Genomic DNA, 22,988 nt, shown 5'->3' with positions numbered 1-22,988 from the left:
TGTGTTCCTCACCCTAATCTTCATTAGATAAAAATCTCTGTCTATAAGTTTATGGCAAATTTGAACTTTCAGAATGCTTCCTTAATTGATGAATGCTATCAGATGTACCTTTGTGTTCTGTACTGTGTGCTATTTAAGAGAGTGTTTGCATTTAGAATATTAACTAGTAAGAATATATTTCTTACTGTCATAGATAATGTAATCATTTTTTGAAGCTGTTTTCACTATGGAAAAGCCTGTAAACTGATAGGTTAACTCATGTCATTCTGTCTACCTATTCACAAGTTATTTTTTTTTCCTTTTAAAGCTTTCTTTTCACATTGTTTACAATACATGGGTGAGCTTCATTGCTTACCCACTAGATAGTAAAATTACAAATTAACCTGTGATTAAATAATCTGTATTCTGACCTTTGGTTCATCTCCTCTTCTTATTAAAAAAAGGAAAAAATAAATCTCAAGTCTCTTGTAGGAGCAGCCCCCAACTTTTTGTGAAGCATTAGACACAAAAAATAAAAACAGTATAGGCCCTCCCTGGTGGCGCAGCGGGTTAAAGCACTGCACTGAGAAGCTAAAGCCACTTTCGCATGAGTTCGATTCCCGCCTGCCCTGGAGGAGACCACATGGCGTGGCAGACCTCTCCTGACCTGCCCGCTGCTCCCCTCAGCAGTGTACTTCATCGATCTGCCTATTCTGCTCCCCACTCTGTCTCTGGTGAATCCTCTCACCCTCCGCATCTCTGGCCTGTACTCCAGTTCTATATGAATAAATAAATAAATCTTAAAAAAAAATAAATAAAAACAGTATAAAATAAGCCCAAAGTTATTTGTTGTTGTATAAATTTTTTTAAAAGATATATTTATTTTAGCTTACAGAACTGGGGTACAGGTCAGAGGTGTGGTGGGTGAGAGGATTCACCAGAGACAGAGTGGGGAGCAGAACAGGCAGATGTACTGAAATACACTGCTGAGGGGAGCAGCGGTTGGGTCCAGAGGTCTGCCACACATGGTTTATTTACAGGAGATCATTCATGGAGCAGGGGACCAAACTCGAGCTGCAGTGACTTCTGAGAGTTTCTTAATGTGGTACTTTAACCCGTTGCACCACCAGGGAGAGCCCTGTTGTATAAATTTTTAAGAATCATCTGGTAAGTACAATTTGTCATGCTCTTTTAGAAATAGCAGGGGACAAACATTGAATCAGATATGGACCCTGCTCTTAGGAGTTCTTGGTGCGGTAAGGGGATGAAGATATAAATACATTCTCAAGGGATGAAAGTATAAATGGAGAGAGCACAGTGGAGCAGGATGGAGGAATGTGGTATATGTGGTGTGGTAACATACATCTAAAGCGGTGTGTTCCTATTCTTGTGAACAATTGCAGTATTATAAACCAGTATTAACTAATTTTTGAAAAAAGAAAGAAACTTGCGGGGGGAGGCTGGAATCTTCCCTGTTTTTTTCATATCATAAGGTTCTCCCCAGTTTTCAGAATGACATTTGTCTATTAAATGAGCACCTCATTCTGATTGACAGCACACTTTGATTTGTATTAAGTGGGAAAAAAGAAGGTGGAAGAATTCCTCAATTTACTAATAACTTAAGTCCTTTCATGCTGGCCTTCCCTGGTGGCGCAGTGGGTTAAAGACGCAGCACTGCAGGCAAGCTGCAGCGCTTCAGTGCAGGTTTGATCCCCAGCCCCAGTGGTGATCCACATGGTGAGGCCTGCTGCTCCCTCAGCAGTGTACTTACTTCATCGATCTGCCTGTGCTTCCCCACTCTGTCGCTGGTGAATTTCTGGGAAGATTAGCTACCGGTGATAATGCTAACATTTAGGTGAAAATCTAGAAAAAAGTGCAATACTAGAAACAGGTTGTATAAATTCAGTTTATTCCCCAAACATTTATTTTGTACTTCTGGATTTCAGAAAGAATACTAGCATTAGGGGATTAATAACATGATGTGGGCCCTTCCTGGTGGTCAAGTGGGTTAAAGCACAGCACTAAGAAGCTAAAGCCACTTCAGCATGAGTTCAATCCCCGCCGGCCCCAGGGGTGATCCACATGGCGTGCAGATCTTCCTGACCCACCTGCTGTTCCCCTCAAGAGTGTACTTCATCAGTTGGCTTGTTCTGCTCCCCACTGTGTCTCTGGTGAATCCTCTCACCACCCCTGAGCCTCTGGTCTGCACCCCAGTTTTGTATGCATAAATAAATCTTTTTTTTAAAAAGTCCTTTCATGTTTGGCTTTAAGAATATTTTCAAGGTAAAATCGAAAATGCTAAGTACTACAAGAGAGATGCAGATGGATAAAGTAGTATTGAAAGTCAGAGAATGATAGTTCCACATATGGGAATGAAGTTTATGTTCAAAACCTGCTTGTCCTCCCTACTAAAAACAGTAACTGGAACCTTTACCTCCATCCTCTTCATACAGGTTATCTTGTTCCTGATAATGCTGGTTATGCGCAAACGTGTTGCGCTCACCATTGCCTTGTTCCATGTGGCTGGTAAAGTCTTCATTCACTTGCCACTGCTAGTCTTCCAGCCCTTTTGGACTTTCTTAGCTCTTGTTCTATTTTGGGTGTACTGGATCATGACACTACTTTTTCTTGGCACTACTGGTAAGAAGACATGTTGCTTTTTTTTTTCTTAGTTACGTCTGATTTGCTTTAACATATTTTAAAACATTAGAGAGATGTAATTTCTTCACTCAGTTTTTGACCAAAGACCTAGTAGTCCTCAGAACAAGCAGAGGTATGGATTTTCAGTAACACGTTCCCTGTTGTGATTTTCAAGCCATCCTAGTTAACAATGTGGGTCTAGACCTGGCAAGGCCAGAAATTGCATCCTTTTTTTCAGCTATTTGTAGATTTGAGATAAGCTCCTGTACTGACTTAAAGATTTTATCCACCCTAAGATGAATTGACAACACAGTACTACTCTGGAGTTGCCTCCAATCCCAAGTCATCACCAAAGATCAACTTGCTTTCTTGGGATTTTCTAGTTTGGTAATGACACAAACCTCAGTAGAGCGCCTACTGAGAGCTAAAAGAGAGTTTAAAATTTATATTTAAGCTCTCAGATCTGCTTTTTGCTATACTTAATGTCAAAGGTTACACTTACATGGAATGAATTATGAGGAGTAGTGTAAGGTTAGTAAGGTTGCATGGAACTTCTGACCATTCAACACATGCTCACTTTGATAAAAGCAAATTCAATTGAATATGTTCAATTTTATACTTTGTTAATAATTTAGGTCTCTAATTTTTGGACAAGTAGTATCTCTGAAAAAAAAATCAAAGGGTTTGGAAATTAATCCCTTAATTAAATAACAATAATGTGATTAAGAACAATTTTAAAATAAAACAACATTGAAAAAGTTTAGCTAATTGTACAGTGTTTGATGGCACACCTTTCCAAGGGCTAGTTATTTTTGTCCCTTAATTAAACAGCCCTGCAGTCATCAACTTCATTGTTTGGGGGTAGGTCCCTATGCTGGAATTTAGATTAATAGCCGTGTTTCTTGGTTTATACTTTATATCCTTCTTTTTTCCTTCCTTGGTATTTTCCTAGGCAGTGCTGTTCAGAATGAGAAAGGCTTTGTGGAATTCAAGGTTTCTGGACCTCTGCAGTACATGTGGTGGTACCATGTGGTGGGCCTGGTTTGGATCAGTGAATTTATTCTGGCATGTCAGCAGATGACAGTGGCAGGAGCTGTGGTAACTTACTATTTTACTAGGTGAGGATCTGTATTTCTCAGAAAAACATAATACCATCTAAGTTACATCTGAAGGGAGTGGAACTGAGTTTCATTTCTTTGAAAAGTAATTGGAAGTGAATATGAGAAAAGGTTATAGTTGATAATTCTGGGAAGCAGGAAAATGAAACATTATTTTATCCTTTGTACTTTTCTGTAACTTTCCCAAAAAAATTAATCAGACTGGCAGCTCATGATGTAGCTTGAATTATATTTAGCAGAAGAATTAATCTTATAATACTTTATATACTTTGCTTTATAAAAGCATCACAACACAACTAGTTTTTAAAGATTGCTTGAATTAGAGCAGGTATTGTGATTCTTTTTGTAACTACAGAGCTGAATATAAGTCATAGGTCTTACACTTTTTCATTAAAATGAGGTGACATATCTAGATTATCTTTTTAACTTCTCTTTCCTGAATATAAACTTAACTTCCTAAGTATTTACTAATAAAAGTTTCAAAGCAAAGTTTTATTTCACTTAAAGTAATAGAGCATACGAACCCTATGAAACTATCGTACAGAAATGAAATATTAATTCCATATGGTATATTTATAGCCTTTATACTAGTTATATATCACTGCCATTTTGTCATGTAGCTAGAATAGAAAAATTAATTTTTTACTGTATTTGGACTCTGAACCATTCCTGTGCTTCATTACTGGTCTGGCCTTCATTTTAATTGTCTTTCTGGTCATTTTTCAAACAGGGATAAAAGGAACTTGCCGTTCACACCTATTTTGGCATCAGTGAGTCGCCTTATTCGTTATCACCTGGGTACTGTGGCAAAAGGATCTTTCATTATCACATTAGTCAAAATTCCACGAATGATCCTTATGTACATTCATAGCCAGCTCAAAGGAAAGGTAAGAGGAGCATACTTTTTTGGGCTTTCTGTGGGTACATTCCAGACCTCAGATCTGTGTGCAGCAGACCAATTGATGATGTTAAGTCCAAGTTGTGAATTTTTTTTTTCCAAGTTCTTGTTAAATGGAATCTAGTCCTTCTGACCTTGTCTCCTACACAAATCTATGCATTCAGCTGTCCTGTGTTTCTCTTCTTGTGTTGGCTCTCACAACTTCCTCCTAAAACCTCTTCCTGGTCTTGACTGCAGAAACAGTATGCATGTCGACACAGCTTAGCGCAAATGCCACCTCTTCTAGGAATCTTGCCTGTTTCCTCCCTTTCTCCCAAATGATATTGTCTTTCTCTGTTCTCCACTCTCATAGTCCTTGGTATCTATATTGTAGTCTGATTCTAACCCATTTATCATTAGCATTTTCTCCTTCCTACTAGACTGTACATTCTCTGCAAGTCTTTTATGTACTAGTTACCGAATACATGAACTGATTAAAAATAATTCACTAGATTTTGAGGGAAAAAATAAAGTGATGGAGGCTTTACAGCACAGCTGTGACTTTTAAAATTTTTATTTTTCTAACATTTGGAATATGCTCTATGATGATTTGATTCTTTGGGTTTTTAATTATTTCAATTTTTCTCCTTTCCAGGAAAATGCTTGTGCTCGATGTATGCTGAAATCGTGCATATGTTGCCTTTGGTGTCTTGAAAAGTGCCTAAATTATTTAAATCAGGTAAAATATTTTAAAATTAAGTAAACACTTTCAAAGACAGGTTCTTTGTTCCTTCTTCCAAGATAAAATAATTGAGCTTTGCTGAAAAATGTTTATGTTTTTCTCACAGTGTTATACTTGTGCCTTGATTAAGTATGCCTGTTTCAATCATATTCTTACTTTTAAAAGTACCATGTAGTCTAATATGGGTGCATTATTAAATAATCTTAGTATCTGGATAAAATATCAGCAGGGTTCTTTTGTTTCTCTTTAATTTGCATCATTTTGTCTTTGATTTTTCCTAAGAATCTGTTGATACTTGATTTTTTTAAATGTTTGAAAGCTTTAGATTAGTGGAAACCTATTGCAATTATCAATTACCATTCAAAACTAGTATTTTCTTTATGGTAATTTTTAATTTTTTTTGTCCAACTGCTCAAGATTATTTTATAGGTCTGGAAAATATTATCACCAGAAGTACTATTTTCAGTGTGAGTGGAGGATTGATACTAATGGGATAAAGGTTCTCAGGAGCGGGTTAGGTATCTGTCTTTCTATATCTGAGTATTAGGATTCTCTGTGAAGCACTCTTTCTGTCTTTTTTGTATTTTTTTTAAACTACTTTTCTCCATTCCCTGAAAATCAATTCTAAATGGCTTTAGCCCTCATCTAATAGACCAGGGGGAAAATTGACCTTCTCACTGTTTACATCTAAGTGGGTGAAAAATAGCTTCTACTCTAAGATGCTTAAAGGATGATAATGCTGTAGCCATAGTGTTGAGTGTGCCTTGAGTTTGTATTATTACAATTCTATGGCTGATATGAAAAAGCAGGCATTGTATTTCTTGATGAAATACATCCTTGTAGATTGTCACATTCTATAGCTGTACAGTGTTGGAAAGGTAATTTTCAAAATAATGGATAACAACCATAAGAATTTGCAAAGTTATATTCTCTAAAAATTTGGTTTGGAAATGAATCATCCTTATCAAAAAGTTGATGGGTACAAAAAAGATACTTATCATTATATCATGTTCCCATCACTAAACAGCTTTTCCTCAGATTGACAGGCTAAGTCCAGCTCACTAGTCTCACTTGTTAACTACGGCGATGTCTTCCACGGCGATGTCTTAGGCTTACAGTTTCCCAAATGTGCATAGGAGGACTTTCCAACACTAACTCCTATTGATGCTAATGATTCTACCCGAGCCATCACCTCCAAGAATGTTTCCCTCGCTCCAAAACCCCTCCACTGACCTTCCACGACTACAGTTCATACCTTTAGACTTTTAGTTCCTTATAAATATCTCTTTCATTGTCTCTCCAGAAACTAACACATAATAAATTGTCTTTAAAATATTTTCTAAATTATTAGCTTATCAGTGAATGTCTGAATTCATAAAAACTCACCAGGTGAGTCTCAGTTTCCTTCTACAACAAGAGGAGAAAAATAGGCTTTAGGGAAGGGTGACGTATAATACATATAAATCGACCCTTACAGTAGCTGGCTAAATGTTGTAGGCAACTGGTAAATGTTGTTATCACGCTCTCCTGTGTTTTTTATAAAGAACTCCAGTGTTTTCCTCTGAGATAAGGGAACTATGGTGAAGATAATTCTAAAGGCAATTCTAAAGGTCTATTTCCTCTAAAAATAAATGTAATATAAAATACTGAAGTGTTTGGAAGACCAAGACAAGAACAAAACATCATCCTTAATCTTACTATACTAACATAATAGTAACTTTCATTAACTTAATTAGCTTTGAGGTGACTCTGTAATATTTTACTTTACTGTAATAACATCTGCTGATCTAGAAGTCTCATCTGTATAATGAGGATAATAATTAGGTCTGTAGTGTCCATTAGCATGAGCATGAAAAGAGGGATGGCCACAGTGCTGTGAACACACACTTCAGCACTGCAAATCCTCGCAAGTCATGGCTCTTACCGTGTTGTACTCTTCACAGTTAAGGCTTTATTCTTTAATGTGCTGCATTTTTTTCTCTTGTATTTTCACACTTTAGGGTTCTTGCTTGACTTTTCTGCTTAGAATAAGTTTATGATTTTATGATTATATGTTCATAATTATTTTTGTGTGTTATCATCCAGTCTTTCAGAGATGTACTTTTTAAAAAAACAAACTTAACTCATTTATCTAGGTATAATCAATTGTCCATGAACTCCTTAGTGACAAATCTATTTTTTCTTCTGCTGCAAAATGTGAATGTAATCATGTGTTAAATTCCTCTATATCATACTTGAGTCTGTCTCAGGACTCTTTTCTGTATGATTCATCTGCCTATTCTTATATCAGGATTGCAACATTTAATTACTGCACCTTTATTATATGTCTAAAATAACTTAGAATGCAAATTCCTTTCTGTTTTCTTGATGATTTCTATCTAATCACCTGTATACTCTCTGAAATCATTTTTAGAGCATCCAATCAAGAACAATAATATAACTATCAATTATGGTATCAACTAACCTTTACTGAGTACTCACCATATGTCAGGCACTGACTATGTGTGACACTTCACCTGCAGTTCCCAATTTAGCGTTAGTGATGAGTTCATACAGCTTTACATTATTTCCTCTTATCCTTCTTTGCTGTCATTCCTGAGATGAGCATACAATCTAAAGTGAAAAGCCTTGAGTGGGGCTAGAAAACTCTTGCAGGTCCACAGCATTACTCATATAGCTGAGTGCAGCAGGCAGGGTCAGATAGAAAAGAGAGTGGTAAAGACTGGCAAGCCAGGAAGCTCATGTTTCATCAAGAGAAGGCAGTCAGAACTTAGTTCTCATTTATTGTTGCCATGTGAGAATTTATGGACAATTTCTTCTGGTTTTTAAGGGTAGCCAAAAATCTAAATCTTTGCATTTTATCTCTTGCTATCAAAATGTTAACAGCTAATTTAAACAAAATAAATCTGAATGAGTCAGAGCAAATAGGTCTTTTGGCCCCAGAATATCAGTTGTACCTGTGTCATTAATTTACTGGTAAATGTAGAGGATAATAATACAAGAATGTTAATATGGAGGCTAAAGTGGGCCAGATGATTTTGCAGCGCAATATGAAACTCCATTATCCCAAACTGTGCTCTAATTAATGCCAAACAGAATGGGAAATACAGCTGGCTTCAAAAACAGCTTTATATTTTTAAAACAAGCCACTCTCTGTTTACAGCTTAGGTGTAGAGGTTTGCAAAAAAGTGAAATGTGAATTGTTCTTTGTTTCAGAAAGTGCTTATCTTAATGTGACATGAAGGTGATTATACATCTAATCTTCTGATAGCAGGTAGAATTCATTTAGGAAGACTTTGTTACAACTAGAATCTGTTTCTGCTGGGCATTGGATTACTCAGGCCTTGGTTTTTACTTTGACACTTTTTGGAGATAGTACATTTAACACTGGAGGGGATCTGCTCTCTGCTGATACTCTTAAGAGTGAAAAGCTTTTCTATACAAACTGTAAGTGGAAGTTGTAGAGAATATTTTTTTTAGTATGTCTATCTGATATTGCCCTAAACACTTTATATACATTATCTCTTCCCTGTAACTCCATAAGGAAAACTTACTTCTCTGCTCATAGTTAACAAAACTGAAACTGACATCTTGTAACAGATCACATGGCTCAGAGTTGGAGTAAATTCTCAAATCCAAGTTTGACTACCTTTTGCCATTAGATTATACTGCCTTCCATATAGAAATATACATTTTTGTACATGCTAGACAAAACTGATTTATTATAGAGAACATAAAACCTTATTATAGAAAATGTCCGAAATACCCATGTATCATGCTATAAACTAAGCCAGAGTATTAGCTTTAAAGCTAATCTATATATATTAAAGTTTGTGGCCTATTTTTAATTTTTACAATCCTTAGAAGTTATGAAAACTTAGAACCAAATTGAATGTAGTCTCTGGTGGAAGTTTATGTCCCCTCCATTCCTCACTCAAAATGATAAAAGGATTCTCTCAATTGTCTTTCCCCTTAATTTATAATGATTCACATTTAGAGTTACATCTATTCCATTTCTCTTTTCTTACCATTGCTATCTACCTTGCCCCATTAAGTGAGTTGTGATATAAAGGTTTTTAACTTTTCAAGAATTTCTAGGTCATTCTGTGAAGAAAGGAAAAGAGGGCATGAAAATGTCACCACAACCATCTGCATGGTTCTCCTTTGCCTTAACATACCTTCTCCCACATGAGCTGTGCTTTTCCACTCTAGGCTGTCACACAGAAATGCTACCAGTCACTACCTGGGCTAACAGGCATCTTTTCAAAAAGGTTTCTGGAATGGGATTTCTTTCCATGTTTCTGGGAGTTGAATTATTCCAAGATTATGTTTGGCCTGAGCAGATGGGTGTCAACTCTGTGTTAATCAGTGATGCTTCTTTGAGCACTTTAGCTCATAATTAGTAAAGCTATCTGAGAGGGTAGGTGGGCTCTAAAAAGTTCAACTAAATGTTCTGCAGAAAACATTAAGTAGGAGAAGCCATAGAGGAGTCACAGTTTCTTGAGGGCCTTAGCATGATTCCTTTTAGATTAAGAGGTGTAGAAGCAGAAGGAAATTTCATTAGCCTGCTATTACATACTGTGTCTACAAGTAAAAGGACCTCTGCTCTAAAAATAGATGGAGTGGGTGGGACAGGGTTGGAGAGAAGAAAGAAGCAACAAAAGAAGAATTTTCAGATAAATTGAAAATTAAATTAATGACAACAGTCAATAAGATTTTATAGATTGATTTCCTTGACTCTAGACATCGTAATTTTTTTAACCTCAGGAAACACTTTATAATCAGTATCTTTTGATAATACCCCCTGAAATGAAAGCCTGTTATCTAAATAATTGGTTCATTCATCTCTTGGTTTATTGTCTGAAATAGGAAAAATAGCTATTCTTCGTTTGGAAAGTTATATCTCAGATAACTAAAAACAGTTTTCAGTTGTAGAACTGAAGGTTTGTAGTAAAAAAATGCTAAAGAACTAGAAGTTGTACAGAAAGGTACTGAGAGATTTGAATGCGCAAATGTAGTTTGCATCTCAAAGGGTTCCATGGCCCCTAAGGAAGGTTGGTGTTGATCCTTGGCATTACTCTAGAACAGGGGTCAGCAGAGTTCTTCTGTAGACTACCAGGTGGTAAATATGTTGGTTTTATGGGCCAGAGTCTCTGCCACATTTGCTCAGTTCTGCCATAGAAGCATGAAAATAACCATACACTGTATGTAAACAAATGAGGATGACTATGTTCCAGGAAAACTTTTCTTACAAAGATGGTAACAGCCAGATTTGGGCACAGGTGATAGGTTACTACCCTTGTTCTAAATTGTTAAATGGGCTTTGTGTGTGTGTGAGGGGAACTTGGAGTTCTTTGAGGTGGATCAGAGTAGGGCAGTTCTTCACTATTTTTCAACAGCTACTGATAGACACGTTTAAACATTTAGTTTATTTGTAGTCATTGAGACTTTTGGAAGAATATTTGGAGAAGCTTTGTAGAAGATGATGAAATAGGGAACACTGCAGTTAAGTACTTAACATAGTACCTATTACTTTGTAACTTGTAAGCACTGGCAGATGACTAAATAGAAACAAAGCAACAAATAAATAGTAACAGAAAAACTTCATAGTATGATTTCTTTAAGATTTTCATATGTAATCTTTTCTGCAAGCATACTGTAGAAATATATTCTGACAACAAATTATTTCAATTTGTGTGGTGGAATTCTATATATTAAAGTCATACTATTTCTCAGAGAGCACCATAATTTCTAATGCTTCATTACTGAAGAAAAAAAAAATTATGAACAACAAGTAGTATCCTATTCAGTAAAGTCCTGTTCCTTGGCCCTGAAATGTTCTGCATTGTTAATCAATGAATTTAATCCATATAATGGCAAATTAAATTTTTTGATGACCCAAATCTCATCTTCCACCAGGTTCCTACAAACTAATTAGTGTGTACTTGGAACTCATAAGTTAAAGCTCAGAATTTAAAATCTTACAGAAAACACAATAGAAAGTGATAACTTTGTGTCCAGCCATTTTCCAACAGCTTCAGTAATTTAGACCCACCAACAAGTTTGTAATTCAGGACTGAGTCAAAAATGATTTGGGCCTCAGAGTTATAGTCACAAAATCTGTATACTTGTTCTGCCCAAGACTCAAATGTATTTGATGTTAGAGTTCTTGTACATGTGTCCATAAAATATCAATGCTGTTCTTGAATGTAGTGTCAAAAAAAGAAAAAAATCTGTCTGTGACTAGTGGGGCAGCATCAGAAGCCTGTATCATTGAATAAAAGTGTGTCAACTGGGACTCAGGACTACAAGGGACAGAAAAGCTCCGTCTGACCTAAAAAAAGAGAAAGTAAGGGGGTGGGAGGTAGGGGAGACAGGTGAGAGATTCTTAGCAATTTATCAGCTTCTGTATAGCTGGGAAAGTTCCAAATCAAGCTAGTTCCTAATGATGCAAATATAGTTCCCAAATATAGGTACCTGACTTCGGGAAGGTGTTATCCTCACCCACCCTTCACACTATGACTGCCAGCAGCGCCAGGTTCTTCTCATTATGTGGTTGCTGCAATTCATAACCCTGACACCTCATTGTCCAGCAGAATAAAAAAGCTATTTTGACAGGAGAACCTAAGGAAGAGAAAGGAAATGTCTTCTTCCCATAGTCCTTAGGGAACACCCTCTATTTTCAAGGGCTCTGTTTAGTTTATGTGCAAATCCCTGAACCAGTCATTGTAGCCTGTGGGTTGCACAATCAAGACCCACCCCAAAGCTGTAGATTGTGTCAGTCACCTAAGTGAATGGGAATCGGAAAGGGCTGTATTTTCAGAGGGGATTTGGTGTCCTGCCCCCAGGAAGGAGGGGTCTAAAATGTTAGGCAACAAACTGCCATCTCCTCTAAGAGTTTTGAGAAATAACAGCATAGAAGAAAGCCCCAAGCAGGAGGTGAGGTGAAGCTAGATGATGCAGCACAACACATTGGTACCTGTATACATCTGTATAGCTTTTAAAGCATCTCTGAAATGGTAATGATACACACTGATACAGTGATGAACTGAGGCATCTGGGAAAGGTTAAATTAGCCTAGATTCACTAAGACAGAGGAAACGATAATGGATATTAGAAAGGTTTGTGTATTTTTTTAAGATTTATTTATTTATGCATACAGAAATGGGGTACAGGCCAGAGGTGTAGAAGCAGTGAGGGGATTCACCAGGGACAGAGCGGGGAGCAGAACAGGCAGATTAACAAAGTACAAAGACCACACCATGTGGGTCACCTCTGGGATCAAATGCGCACTGAAGCAGATGTGGCTAGCTTGTAGTGCTGTGCTTTAGTCTACTGCACCACCAGGGAGGACCCAAGTTTGTGTATGTTTTAACAGATAGCAATATTTTAACAAGACCAAACTAGCCCAAACCAAAAGTTCTTTTTATCTTATCAGTAAATGTCATCTTATTTCCTTTTGCTTAACCTATCTCATCAAAACTGCATGCCTAATTGTATTTTTATAGGTTATGCTTTAATTATGTTTGGTTTATATTGCAACAAAATAAGACCATCTTTACTGATGAAAATGTTTTTGCTGTTGTTCAGAATGCATACACAGCCACAGCTATCAACAGTACCAACTTCTGCACCTCAGCAAAGGATGCCTTTGTCATTCTTGTGGAAAATGCTTTGCGTGTAGCCGCCATTAACACAGTTGGGGACTTCATGTTATTCCTAGGCAAGGTAAGATCAAGTTTATTATCTGAGATATACAACTATATCTGTCTGTATCTATCTTTCTGTCTCTGTAGAGATACTTGCTCTTTGATTTTAAAAATATCTAGCCAACCCCAAAACTGAAAGTAACTTGATTTAAAACAGACATTCACAAAGCCTTGAATATGTGCCATGCACTTTGAATACACATTTTTCTCACATGCACATGGGACATTAACTAGAAACGAAACATTGGGTCACATGACATGTATCAACAAATTCATGAAGATTGAAATCATACCCACTATCTTCTCTGACCATAAAAGTATCAATCTAGAAATCAACCACAAAAAGAAACCAGAGAGAATCTTTAACATGTGAAAACTAAGCAAACCACTACTGAGAGACTATTGGTTTAATTAAGAAATCAAAACAACAGTGAGAATATAGTCTTCCAGAATTTATGGGACACAGTAAAAGGAGTACTAAGAAGGATGTATATAGCAATATAGCTGCACATCAAGAAACAAGAAACAACTCAAATAGATAACCTTATCTCTCATCTCAAGGAACTAGATAAAGAAGAACAAACAAAACCAAAAGCCAGAATAAAGGAAATAATGAAAAATAGAGAATAAATAAGTGAAATAGTAATCAAAAGGATAGTCCAAAGATAAATGAAACCAAAGGCTGATTCTTTAAATAGACAAACCTCCAACTAGGCTCATAAAAAAACAGGGAGGGAAAAATATGAGAAAATTGAAATAAATAGGATCAGAAACAAAAGGGAAGTTATAAAAGACATTGCAGAAATTCAGAGGATATTTACAGATTACTATGAACATTTATGTGTTATTAAGTTCAATAAACTAAAAGAAATGGACAAATTCTTAGAATTGTATAATTATCCAAGAATGAATAGGGACTAAATAGAAAATTTAAGCAAACCAATCCCAAGCAAAGAAACGGAAACAGTAGTGAAAACTCAACCAAAAATCCAAAGCCTAGAACCACATAATTTGACAAGTAAATTCTACCAGACCATGAAATAGAAGTCAGTAGCCATGCTGCTCAAGGTCTTTCCAAAAATTAAGAAGAGGAGATACTTCCTAACACATTTTCTGAAGCCAACATTATTCTAATACCAAAACTAAAAAAAGACAACTCAAAAATGAAAAACTAAAGACCAGTTTCTCTAATGAATGCAGAAGCAAACATTCTCAACAAAATTTCAGCAAGATGAATCCAACAAGCATTAATTGGATTATACACCATGACCAAGGGATTTATACCAGGACACAAGGATTGTTCAGCACATGAAAATCATTTAGTATAATTCACTACATCAATAAAAGTTAAAACCATATGATCATATCAATAGACAAGAAATTATTTGAAAGATTCAATGTCTGCTTATGATGAAAGCCCTTGAAAAACGGTATAAACAGAACATATAACAACATCATAAAAACTATAACAAATTCATAGTTAACATCATTCTCAATGGTGGAAAACTGAAATCTGGTACAAGATACAAATGTCCAATTTTATCACTATTGTTCAACAGAGTATTAGAAGTCCTAGCTGGAGAATTAGGTAAGAGGAGAATTATAAAAGGAATCCAAATTAGGAAAGAAGTAAAGCTATTTGTAGATGACACAATAATAAACATAGAGAACCCTTAAGACTCTGCTGAAAACTATTGAAACAATAAATCAGTTTAGTAAAGTGCCAGGTTAGAAAATGAACACACAAAAAATATTTGCTTTCCTATATGTAAACAATGAGCTGAAAGAGAAAGAAATTAAGAAAATAATATTTATAATTATATCAAAAATAAAATTAAATACCTAGGAATAAACTTAACAAAGGAAGTGAAGGTCCTATACAAAGAAAACTATAAGACATTATTAAAAGAAATAGAAAAAGGAACAAAGAAATGATAAGAAATTCCCTGTTCATGTATTGATGGAATTAACATAGTCAAAATGACCACCCTCCCCAAAGCAGCATATAGATTCAGTGCAAACTATCAGTTTGTGACATTTTTCTAAATAAAACAATTGTTAAAATTGATAGGGGACTACAAAAGACCTGGAATAACCAAAAGCAATGATTCCTGATAAAAAATAGAAAAGAGATGGGCCCTCCGTGGTGGTGCAGTGGGTTAAAGCACAGCACTAAGAAGTTTAAGCCACTTCCACATGGGTTCAATCCCCGCCTGACCAGGAGGAGATCCACATGGCGTGGCAGACCTCTCCTGACCAGCCCGCTGCTCCCCTCAGCAGTGTACTTCGTTGATCTGCCTGTTCTGCTCCCCACTCTGTCTCTCATGAATCCTCTGACCCTCCACATCTCTGACCTGTACCCCAGTTCTATATGAATAAATATTAAAAAAAAAAATAGAAAAGAGGAAGAACAGTAGTACCTTATGTCCAGACTTCAAAGTATGCACGGCTATAATTGTAAAATCTGTTTGGTTCTAGAACAAAACTAGACACACAGACCAATAGAATAGAATTCAGACCCCACAAATAAATCCATAGTGATATGGATAGTTAATCTATGACAGAGGTGCCAAGAACATACACTGGAACAAGGGAAGGTTCTTCAATAAGTGGTGTTGGGAAAACTGAGTAGCCACATGCAAAATAATTAAATCAGACCAAAATTTCACAGCATACACAAAAATAAATTCAAATTGGTAAAAGACTGGGAAGTAAGACCTGAACCTTAAAATAGATAGAAGAAAACAAGCAAAATACTTCATTACATGAATTTCAGTGATGTCTTGGTGATTTAGCTCCAGCAACAAGTGAAAAGAGAACATACGTAGTTGGAGCTACATCAAACTAAATGTTTTCTGCATATAACAGAAGAAGCCATCACTTAAAGACATCCTAATGAAATAAAAGAAAATATTTATACTCCACACCTTTGACAAGGCACTGATATATCCAAGATCTCAAAGAACTTTAAACAACAAAAAATTGGGCAGAAGAGCTTCGCAAACACTTCTCCGAAGAACATGAAGAAATGTTCATTATCACTTATGGTCAGGGAAATGTAAATCAAAAACACAATAAGATAACATCTCACACCTATGAAAATGTCCCATATTCAAGAAAAAAAATAAACGTGTTGACAAGGATGTTTGTGGAGAATAAAGAAGAACCCTCTTGCACTGTTTGTAAAGGTGTAGACTATTCCAGCCCCTATGGAAACAGAATGTAGATTTTGTTGTTTTGTAAAGATTTATTTATGCATACAGAACTGGGGTACAGGCCAGAGGTGCACGCACCCTGAGAGACTTCACCAGAGACAGAGTGGAGAGAAGAACAGGCCGTCTCACAAAGTACACTGCTGAGGGGAGCAGTGGGAGGGTCAGGAGAGTTCTAACGTGCCATGTGGGTCACCTCCCAGGCGGGGATTGAACTCATGCTGAAGTGGTTTTAGCTTCTTAGTGCTGTGCTTTAACCTGCTGAGCCACCAGGGAGGGCAGAATATAGGTTTTTAAAAAGATTAAAAGCGGATCTGCCACATGACTCAGCACTTTCACTCCTAAGTATCTATTAGGAAAATGAAAAACACTAATTTGAAGGGAAACATGCACTCCTATGTCCATTACCTCACTGTATATAATAGCCAAGCTATGGAAACAACCTAAGTGCTCAAATATAGGTAAGTAGATCAGGAAGATGTATTATGCATGTAAAGGAATACTACTCAGAAATCAAAAATGCTATCTATTTGTGGCAACATAGAGCTGGAGGGGATTATGCTTAATGAAATAAAAGGAGAATCACAAGTCAGACTAGAATCACTTATATGTGGAATATAAAGAAACCAAACAAACAACATGCCCTATAAAGCTGACTGTAGAACTGAGGCTGTAGAGGAGAAGTGGGAAAGGAAGGGTGGAACAGTGGATATGATGTTTGGTGGTCTAAGGGTGTTTTGTTGGGTATGGTATCAGGACAACACCTGATAGGGGAGACCATATACTTCAAAAACACAAACAACATTGTTAATTTTACTTCAGTAAAGAGAGAAAGGAAGAGAAAATTTATTGGTATAGAGGTCTCATAGTACAGTATAATTTTAGGCATCTGTCATCTAAAAAGAAGCAAGAATAAACCTGTACAGAGAGTTGTTTTGAAAATGTGCAATTAAATTTTTGTTATGACTATTGGATTTGTCCTTGGCATGTTTTTTACAGTAAGAGGAAATTTTTTAATAGTACTGATTGAATGAATAAATTCATGTTAAGGACTAAAAATAGTGTTGGACATTGTCACTAAGTATTACTGTTATTTATGATATACAACTAATTCAGGAAGTCTTCAGATTTTTATTTTTTACATATTTTAAAATGTATTACAAATGCTAAGAAAGATGTGAATTCACTTAAAAACACACATGTGTTTACTAGATTTTAATCTCTCTTTACTGACTAACATAGTTAGGACCTAGAATAACCCCCTACTACAGTACTAAGAGCCACTCTATAGATATTTGTTGAATGAATAAAAGGATATGTTTAATTTAAAATTTATATTTGCACAGTTGGTACAATTGATCCTGAAAATGAGTAATTTCAAGCCTCTCCCCCATTTAACCATAGTAAGATAATATTTTGAGCGTGCATTTCTTTTATAGTGGAAAAACACATAAATGATAAAGTACAGTTTTTTAAAGTTGACTTTGAGCTTTTTAAAAGCTTTTTAACAATCTAGTGACCTAATCACTACTTGATTTATTATAATTGACCTAGTGACCAATTTTAAAAATACAGTTTTTAGGTTAATCATATTATTTTACTCATTCAACAGATTTATGGAGTGGCTTTTAGTACTGTGCTTGGGGCTATTCTAGGTCCTGGTTATATATTACTCAGCAAAGTGAGCTTAAAATCTAGTAGAAAGGGCAGTTGTTTATCCATTTTGCTTTGTATTACATTATGAGCATTTCCTATTATATTAAAATACTTAAAGCATGGCTACACAATTGTATTTCATTTATTTAACCAAGTCCCTGGTTTTTTGGTTTTTTTTTTTTATGTTGGACTATTTTCATTTTTTTAATAATATAATGTATGTCACAGAGAAACCTTTGTATTCAAATTCTGGCCTGCATCAATACTTATTTCCTGAGGCCAGAATCCCAGAAGTAGAATTAATGAGTCAGAGTACATAATAGGGTTCTTGATGGATGTGCTCTGCCAAAGTGCTTTCAGAAAAGGTATAATTCCAAATAATAAATTTATAATGCTTTTTTAAAAAATTTTAAATCGTGAAAGATAAGCATTTTTAAAAATCAAGAAATCCAAAAAGGAGAAAAATAAAAGAGAAAAGATCGGGGTTTCCTTGTATACTAAGATAAGCATTTTTTAGAGAATATAGCTCTAATGCATATTAATCTTTTTTTCCTTTTCTAAAGAGTATAGTTCTAATAGCATATTAATCTTTTGGGACGTTTCTGATCAGCTTCTGATCAGGTAGTTCAACTAGATAGATCATAATATATACCATAAGACACAGTGTCGGGAATGAACTATTGATATTGGAAACAACTTGGATGAGTTTTGAGGGAATTATATAATGAATAGAAAAGCCAGTCTCAGAAGATTAAATACATTATGATTCTATTTACATAATATTATTGAAATGACCGCATTATGGAAATGTTGAACAGAAGATTTGTAGTCACCATGTAGAGATGGGATTGGAGGAAGCAGAGGTAACTAAAAGGTTAAAGGTTAAACATTTCCATCCTTCTGTATCTTGACTATATCAGTGCCATTATCTTGGTTGTGATGTGCTGTAGTTTTGCAAGGTGGTACCCCTCAAGGGAAAGGGGACATGGAACCATTCTGTGTTATTTCTTAAAACTGCCTGCCAATTCACAGTTATCTCAAAATAAAAAAAAAAACACGTGAGTTTGATCCCTCCCTGGTGGCACAGTGGGTTAAAACACAGCACTGTAGGTGACTCGCAGACTCGCAGCCACTTCGGTGTAAGTTCTATCCCCACCCTGGAGGTGACCACATGGCATGGCACACCTTTCCTGTCTCCCCACCTCCTCTCCCTCCCCCCCCTCCCCTCCCTCCCCCCCTCCCCTCAGCAGTGTACTCTTCAATCTGCCTGTTCTGCTTCCTGCTCTGACTATGGTGAATCCTCTCACCGCCCCTGTACTCTTGGCCAGTACCCCAGTTCTGTATGCATAAATAAATAAATCTTTAAAAAAAAAAAAACCCTGAATTTTAAAAAGGAAACAAAAAAACTACAAAATATAATATCATGGTTTCCTTTATTATGGAGCTCCAGTATTTTCATGGATTAGTAAATTAGATATGAAAAGGACCATAGATACTCAAGTGACTTGTGACCCCTGACTACAGACCTACCTATAGGGTTCTCAAAAATAAGAATAGAAACTGGCAAGCTATTAAAACATTTAAAGTCTAATGGTAATTGTATGTCAGCCCCAATGAAGTGATGCCAAAAACCCACAAGGTAATTTTTTTTGCCACTGTGTGAAATTATTTTACCTCTATTTAATAGATTTTTTCAAATACTAATTACATGTTTTCATTGACAGTGTATTTAACTTTGATTAATGGAATATTAGAATATAACTTGTTACTTATAAAGGCTATTGGGTAGACAAAATATTTAAAACATGATAAGTTTGTAGGGAAAATACATCATAAATACAAGATTTATGTTGCAAAAAAGGAAGTAACTAAGATTCTAGTGAGTTCAATGGTTTCAGAATGCTTATTTCAGCAATTATGGGATGTGTGTTTTCTCTTTTAAAGATAGAAAAACAGACTCAGAAAGACAAAATAAAATTATGAAAAGGTTCAAAACTAAGAAACACTAACTTTGTGATTCAAATGTCAGAGGTCTTCTGGCTCCAGAACTAGCATCCTTTCCTTTTTTTTCTCATACACAGCTGTGTATGAATCTCTTCTATTCTATTACCAATAAATTTCTCCTCTACAACAAGAATATCTACACTTTAATATTATGCATCCAATTGCAAAAAAAGATTAAGCACACTTCCCCCCATAGTCTCAGCATCAACTTTGAGCCACACCTACCTATAATTAAATTTTACATTTCAAATATGGCTCAATTTTTAGTGGCATAATGAGCATAAAGACCCTCAGCAACCCCGAGCTATCGGTGGAGATTACCCCAGAAAGTAAGATTTGTAAGTGTACTACAACAAAAATGGTAGAGGTTTTCTAAATCTTGAGCAGACCCAGATTTGTTCCCTAAAATCAGATGAGAGAGGGATCAGTGTCTAGCTTAACTAATACTTGTCTAGTGTGTTATAACTGCTCACTAAGGGAACAATGAATGACAGATGCTTTAGTATTGATAAATAGTGGAGAAAAGACAAATGGAGAATTCTGTCTGTCCTCATCACTGGACCAGGAAAGGCTGCTGTGGCTGTAGATTACTTACTCTGTTCCTTCGTTATGTAGAACTTGATACGAGGCCAAGGAAAGTGGTAAGCAAGAATGTTTCTGAGCTCAATACAAGCTCTTACTACTAGGCATCAGTATCCCAAAATCCGCTGAGTTTGTGCCTGGAAAGGGCAATGGAGATGGCATCCTAAGATCTTTATTTGCTGATCATTGTCTGAGCATTGTTTATTCTACTCTGTAACCTTGGGCAGGTTCAGGAGCAGCTCTGAAACAGGTTTCCAAGTCTATAAAATGGATTGTAATGTTTGTCATAAACTACTAATAGGGCAATTGAAAAACTGAAATAAAAATATTGAAAAAACCACAGAATTTTTTAAAAATTTGGAATAAAGTGCTCTATGTGCAGTGATCAAGCAAGTATCAGAGTAGACAGTTCTTGACAATCAAACAACTGGCCATTTGTTATATCCCGACAGCATGGATTTTTAGCAACCTCTTAACTACTTCATGGTAAATCATTTTAAGCTTACTACATAGTCGATAAAAGCATAACTTTCAGAAAGCATGACTAATTTATGTAAATCAGAAGCATTTAAAGGATGATTATAATATTTTTATAGTATGCATGTATAGCTGTAAATACAGAATGGAACGGACTTATGCAACCATCATTTATAAATAGTAAAGAGAATTTCAAATCTGCAAGTGATAACAAAAGAGCGACTTTCTACAGTAGGATATTAAATGTGTCTGTTTTCTCTCTGCTTCAGGTGCTGATAGTCTGCAGCACAGGTTTGGCTGGGATTATGCTGCTTAACTACCAGCAGGATTACACAGTATGGGTGCTGCCTCTCATCATCGTCTGCCTCTTTGCTTTCCTAGTCGCTCATTGCTTCCTGTCCATTTATGAAATGGTAGTGGATGTATTATTCTTGTGTTTTGCCATTGATACAAAATACAATGATGGGAGCCCTGGCAGAGAATTCTATATGGATAAAGTGCTGATGGTAAGTACTCTCAATGCCCTTAGGAATAAAAATACTAATAAAAATATTTTGCAAGACAATTCTCTATATTTAATTCTCATTATATGCACTCATGAATGCACTTAGTTTTGAGGACATCAGGAAAGAGTGCCCTCATTACACAAAACGATTTCAGATCTAGTAGCTCGAGCAATAGCCAATAATTATCCTAAGTTTACACTACTCCATACTGCTGATCCTATCTCTCCTGTTGTATGTATGTGAATTGTGGTTTTTAGCCTAACTTTTAGCCCTTAAATTCAAACCTTGGATCACTGAGATTAATGAATGCCTTTTACTGAAATGATGCTCAACTACTAACATGTTATAGTATCTACCAAGGTTGTAATATCTATTATTTCCAAATTATTATTGCTGTTGACATTGTTATTTATTATCCTAAGCTTGCCAGGCCAAATTGAACGTGTTTTATAATGGATTCAGATTAATAGATCTATGACTGGTAGATAGTATTATTTTCGATTTCTTTTAAGATCTGAGTCTTTATGTAGACGTTATAGTCCAGTTCTTAATGGTAAAGGAGTCTGCTGTTTCCCCACCTTAAAACCTCCATGAAGTTTTTTTTTTAATTTAAGAACCATAATAAATTGTTTAAATATTATTATTGTCAATGTCAAATGCTCTTGAATTATAGATCATGTTTAGTAATATTACTTTTGATATAATATTAGTAATATTACTTTTGATATATACTTAAGAATGAGTAATGCTAAACACCTAATATGAGACATCGACATAACAAATCATCTTCCAGAAATGTGTTTTTTCCAGTTAAGTATAAAATAAATGTGTTACTATATAAGTTAAATTCTTCTTCTTTTTTTTTTCAAATGCAAAAATTCAAAGTGATTTAACAGAACTGTTTGGTTCTGATTATCTTTGATTGAGACATCATTGACTGAATGTTAATATTTTTTAATATCTAAAATATAACACTAGCTGGTTATTTTCACCGTGGTATTTCACCTTTGAGAATTTCATCAGTCTTGTGACTTAAGACATTTAGAAGAAAAGTTGCTTTTGGTGTTTAAACTACTGATCAAAAGCAGAGTAATATAGATTTCTTCTATAAGAACAAAAATATTTAAGAAATTATTCCATAAATTTGACAGGATAGAAACATTTCTTTCAGGGGAATAATCCCATTTTCAGGGGAATACCTATTTTAACCACAAGTGTGGTTGTTATTCTCTGCCTGTGTTAGGTGGTAATTTTAAGGTCAGACGTATTTTCTTTGAGTAGCCTAATGACTGTTTAGCAAAACAAATTTTTATGCTTAGTGTTATCAATACCTAGTTTTACCTTCTAGGATTTTTTTAAACAGGAGATTTGTGGAATAAAATATTGTCATTATTTAACTTGGGTATAGAAAAAGTAAAACAACAAAATAACATTCTACATGTGTGAAAATAGTCTTTTTTACAGAAGTTAGTTATTTTCTCTTCTA

General features: G+C 35.5%; 1 protein-coding gene across 3 annotated transcripts in view; it reads left to right on the top strand.

The window, feature by feature from the left end:
* The window catches only part of SLC44A1 (solute carrier family 44 (choline transporter), member 1), a 156,011-nt gene that overhangs the window by 97,724 nt on the left and 35,299 nt on the right, over positions 1-22,988 (top strand). For all 3 annotated transcript variants that reach the window (XM_012721388.1, XM_004677460.2, XM_012721387.1), the window contains exons 9-14: positions 2,433-2,619; positions 3,572-3,737; positions 4,468-4,624; positions 5,270-5,353; positions 12,947-13,084; positions 21,266-21,502. In XM_012721388.1, the coding sequence (XP_012576842.1) occupies positions 2,433-2,619; positions 3,572-3,737; positions 4,468-4,624; positions 5,270-5,353; positions 12,947-13,084; positions 21,266-21,502 (969 nt within the window). The remainder of the gene's footprint in view (positions 1-2,432; positions 2,620-3,571; positions 3,738-4,467; positions 4,625-5,269; positions 5,354-12,946; positions 13,085-21,265; positions 21,503-22,988) is intronic.

The sequence above is a fragment of the Condylura cristata genome, unplaced genomic scaffold (genome assembly GCF_000260355.1).
Source record: "Condylura cristata isolate star-nosed mole 26May11 unplaced genomic scaffold, ConCri1.0 scaffold00006, whole genome shotgun sequence".
Taxonomy (NCBI): domain Eukaryota; kingdom Metazoa; phylum Chordata; class Mammalia; order Eulipotyphla; family Talpidae; genus Condylura; species Condylura cristata.
The sequence above is the reverse complement of the archived record's forward strand: the minus strand, read 5'-3'. Positions and strand labels throughout refer to the sequence as shown.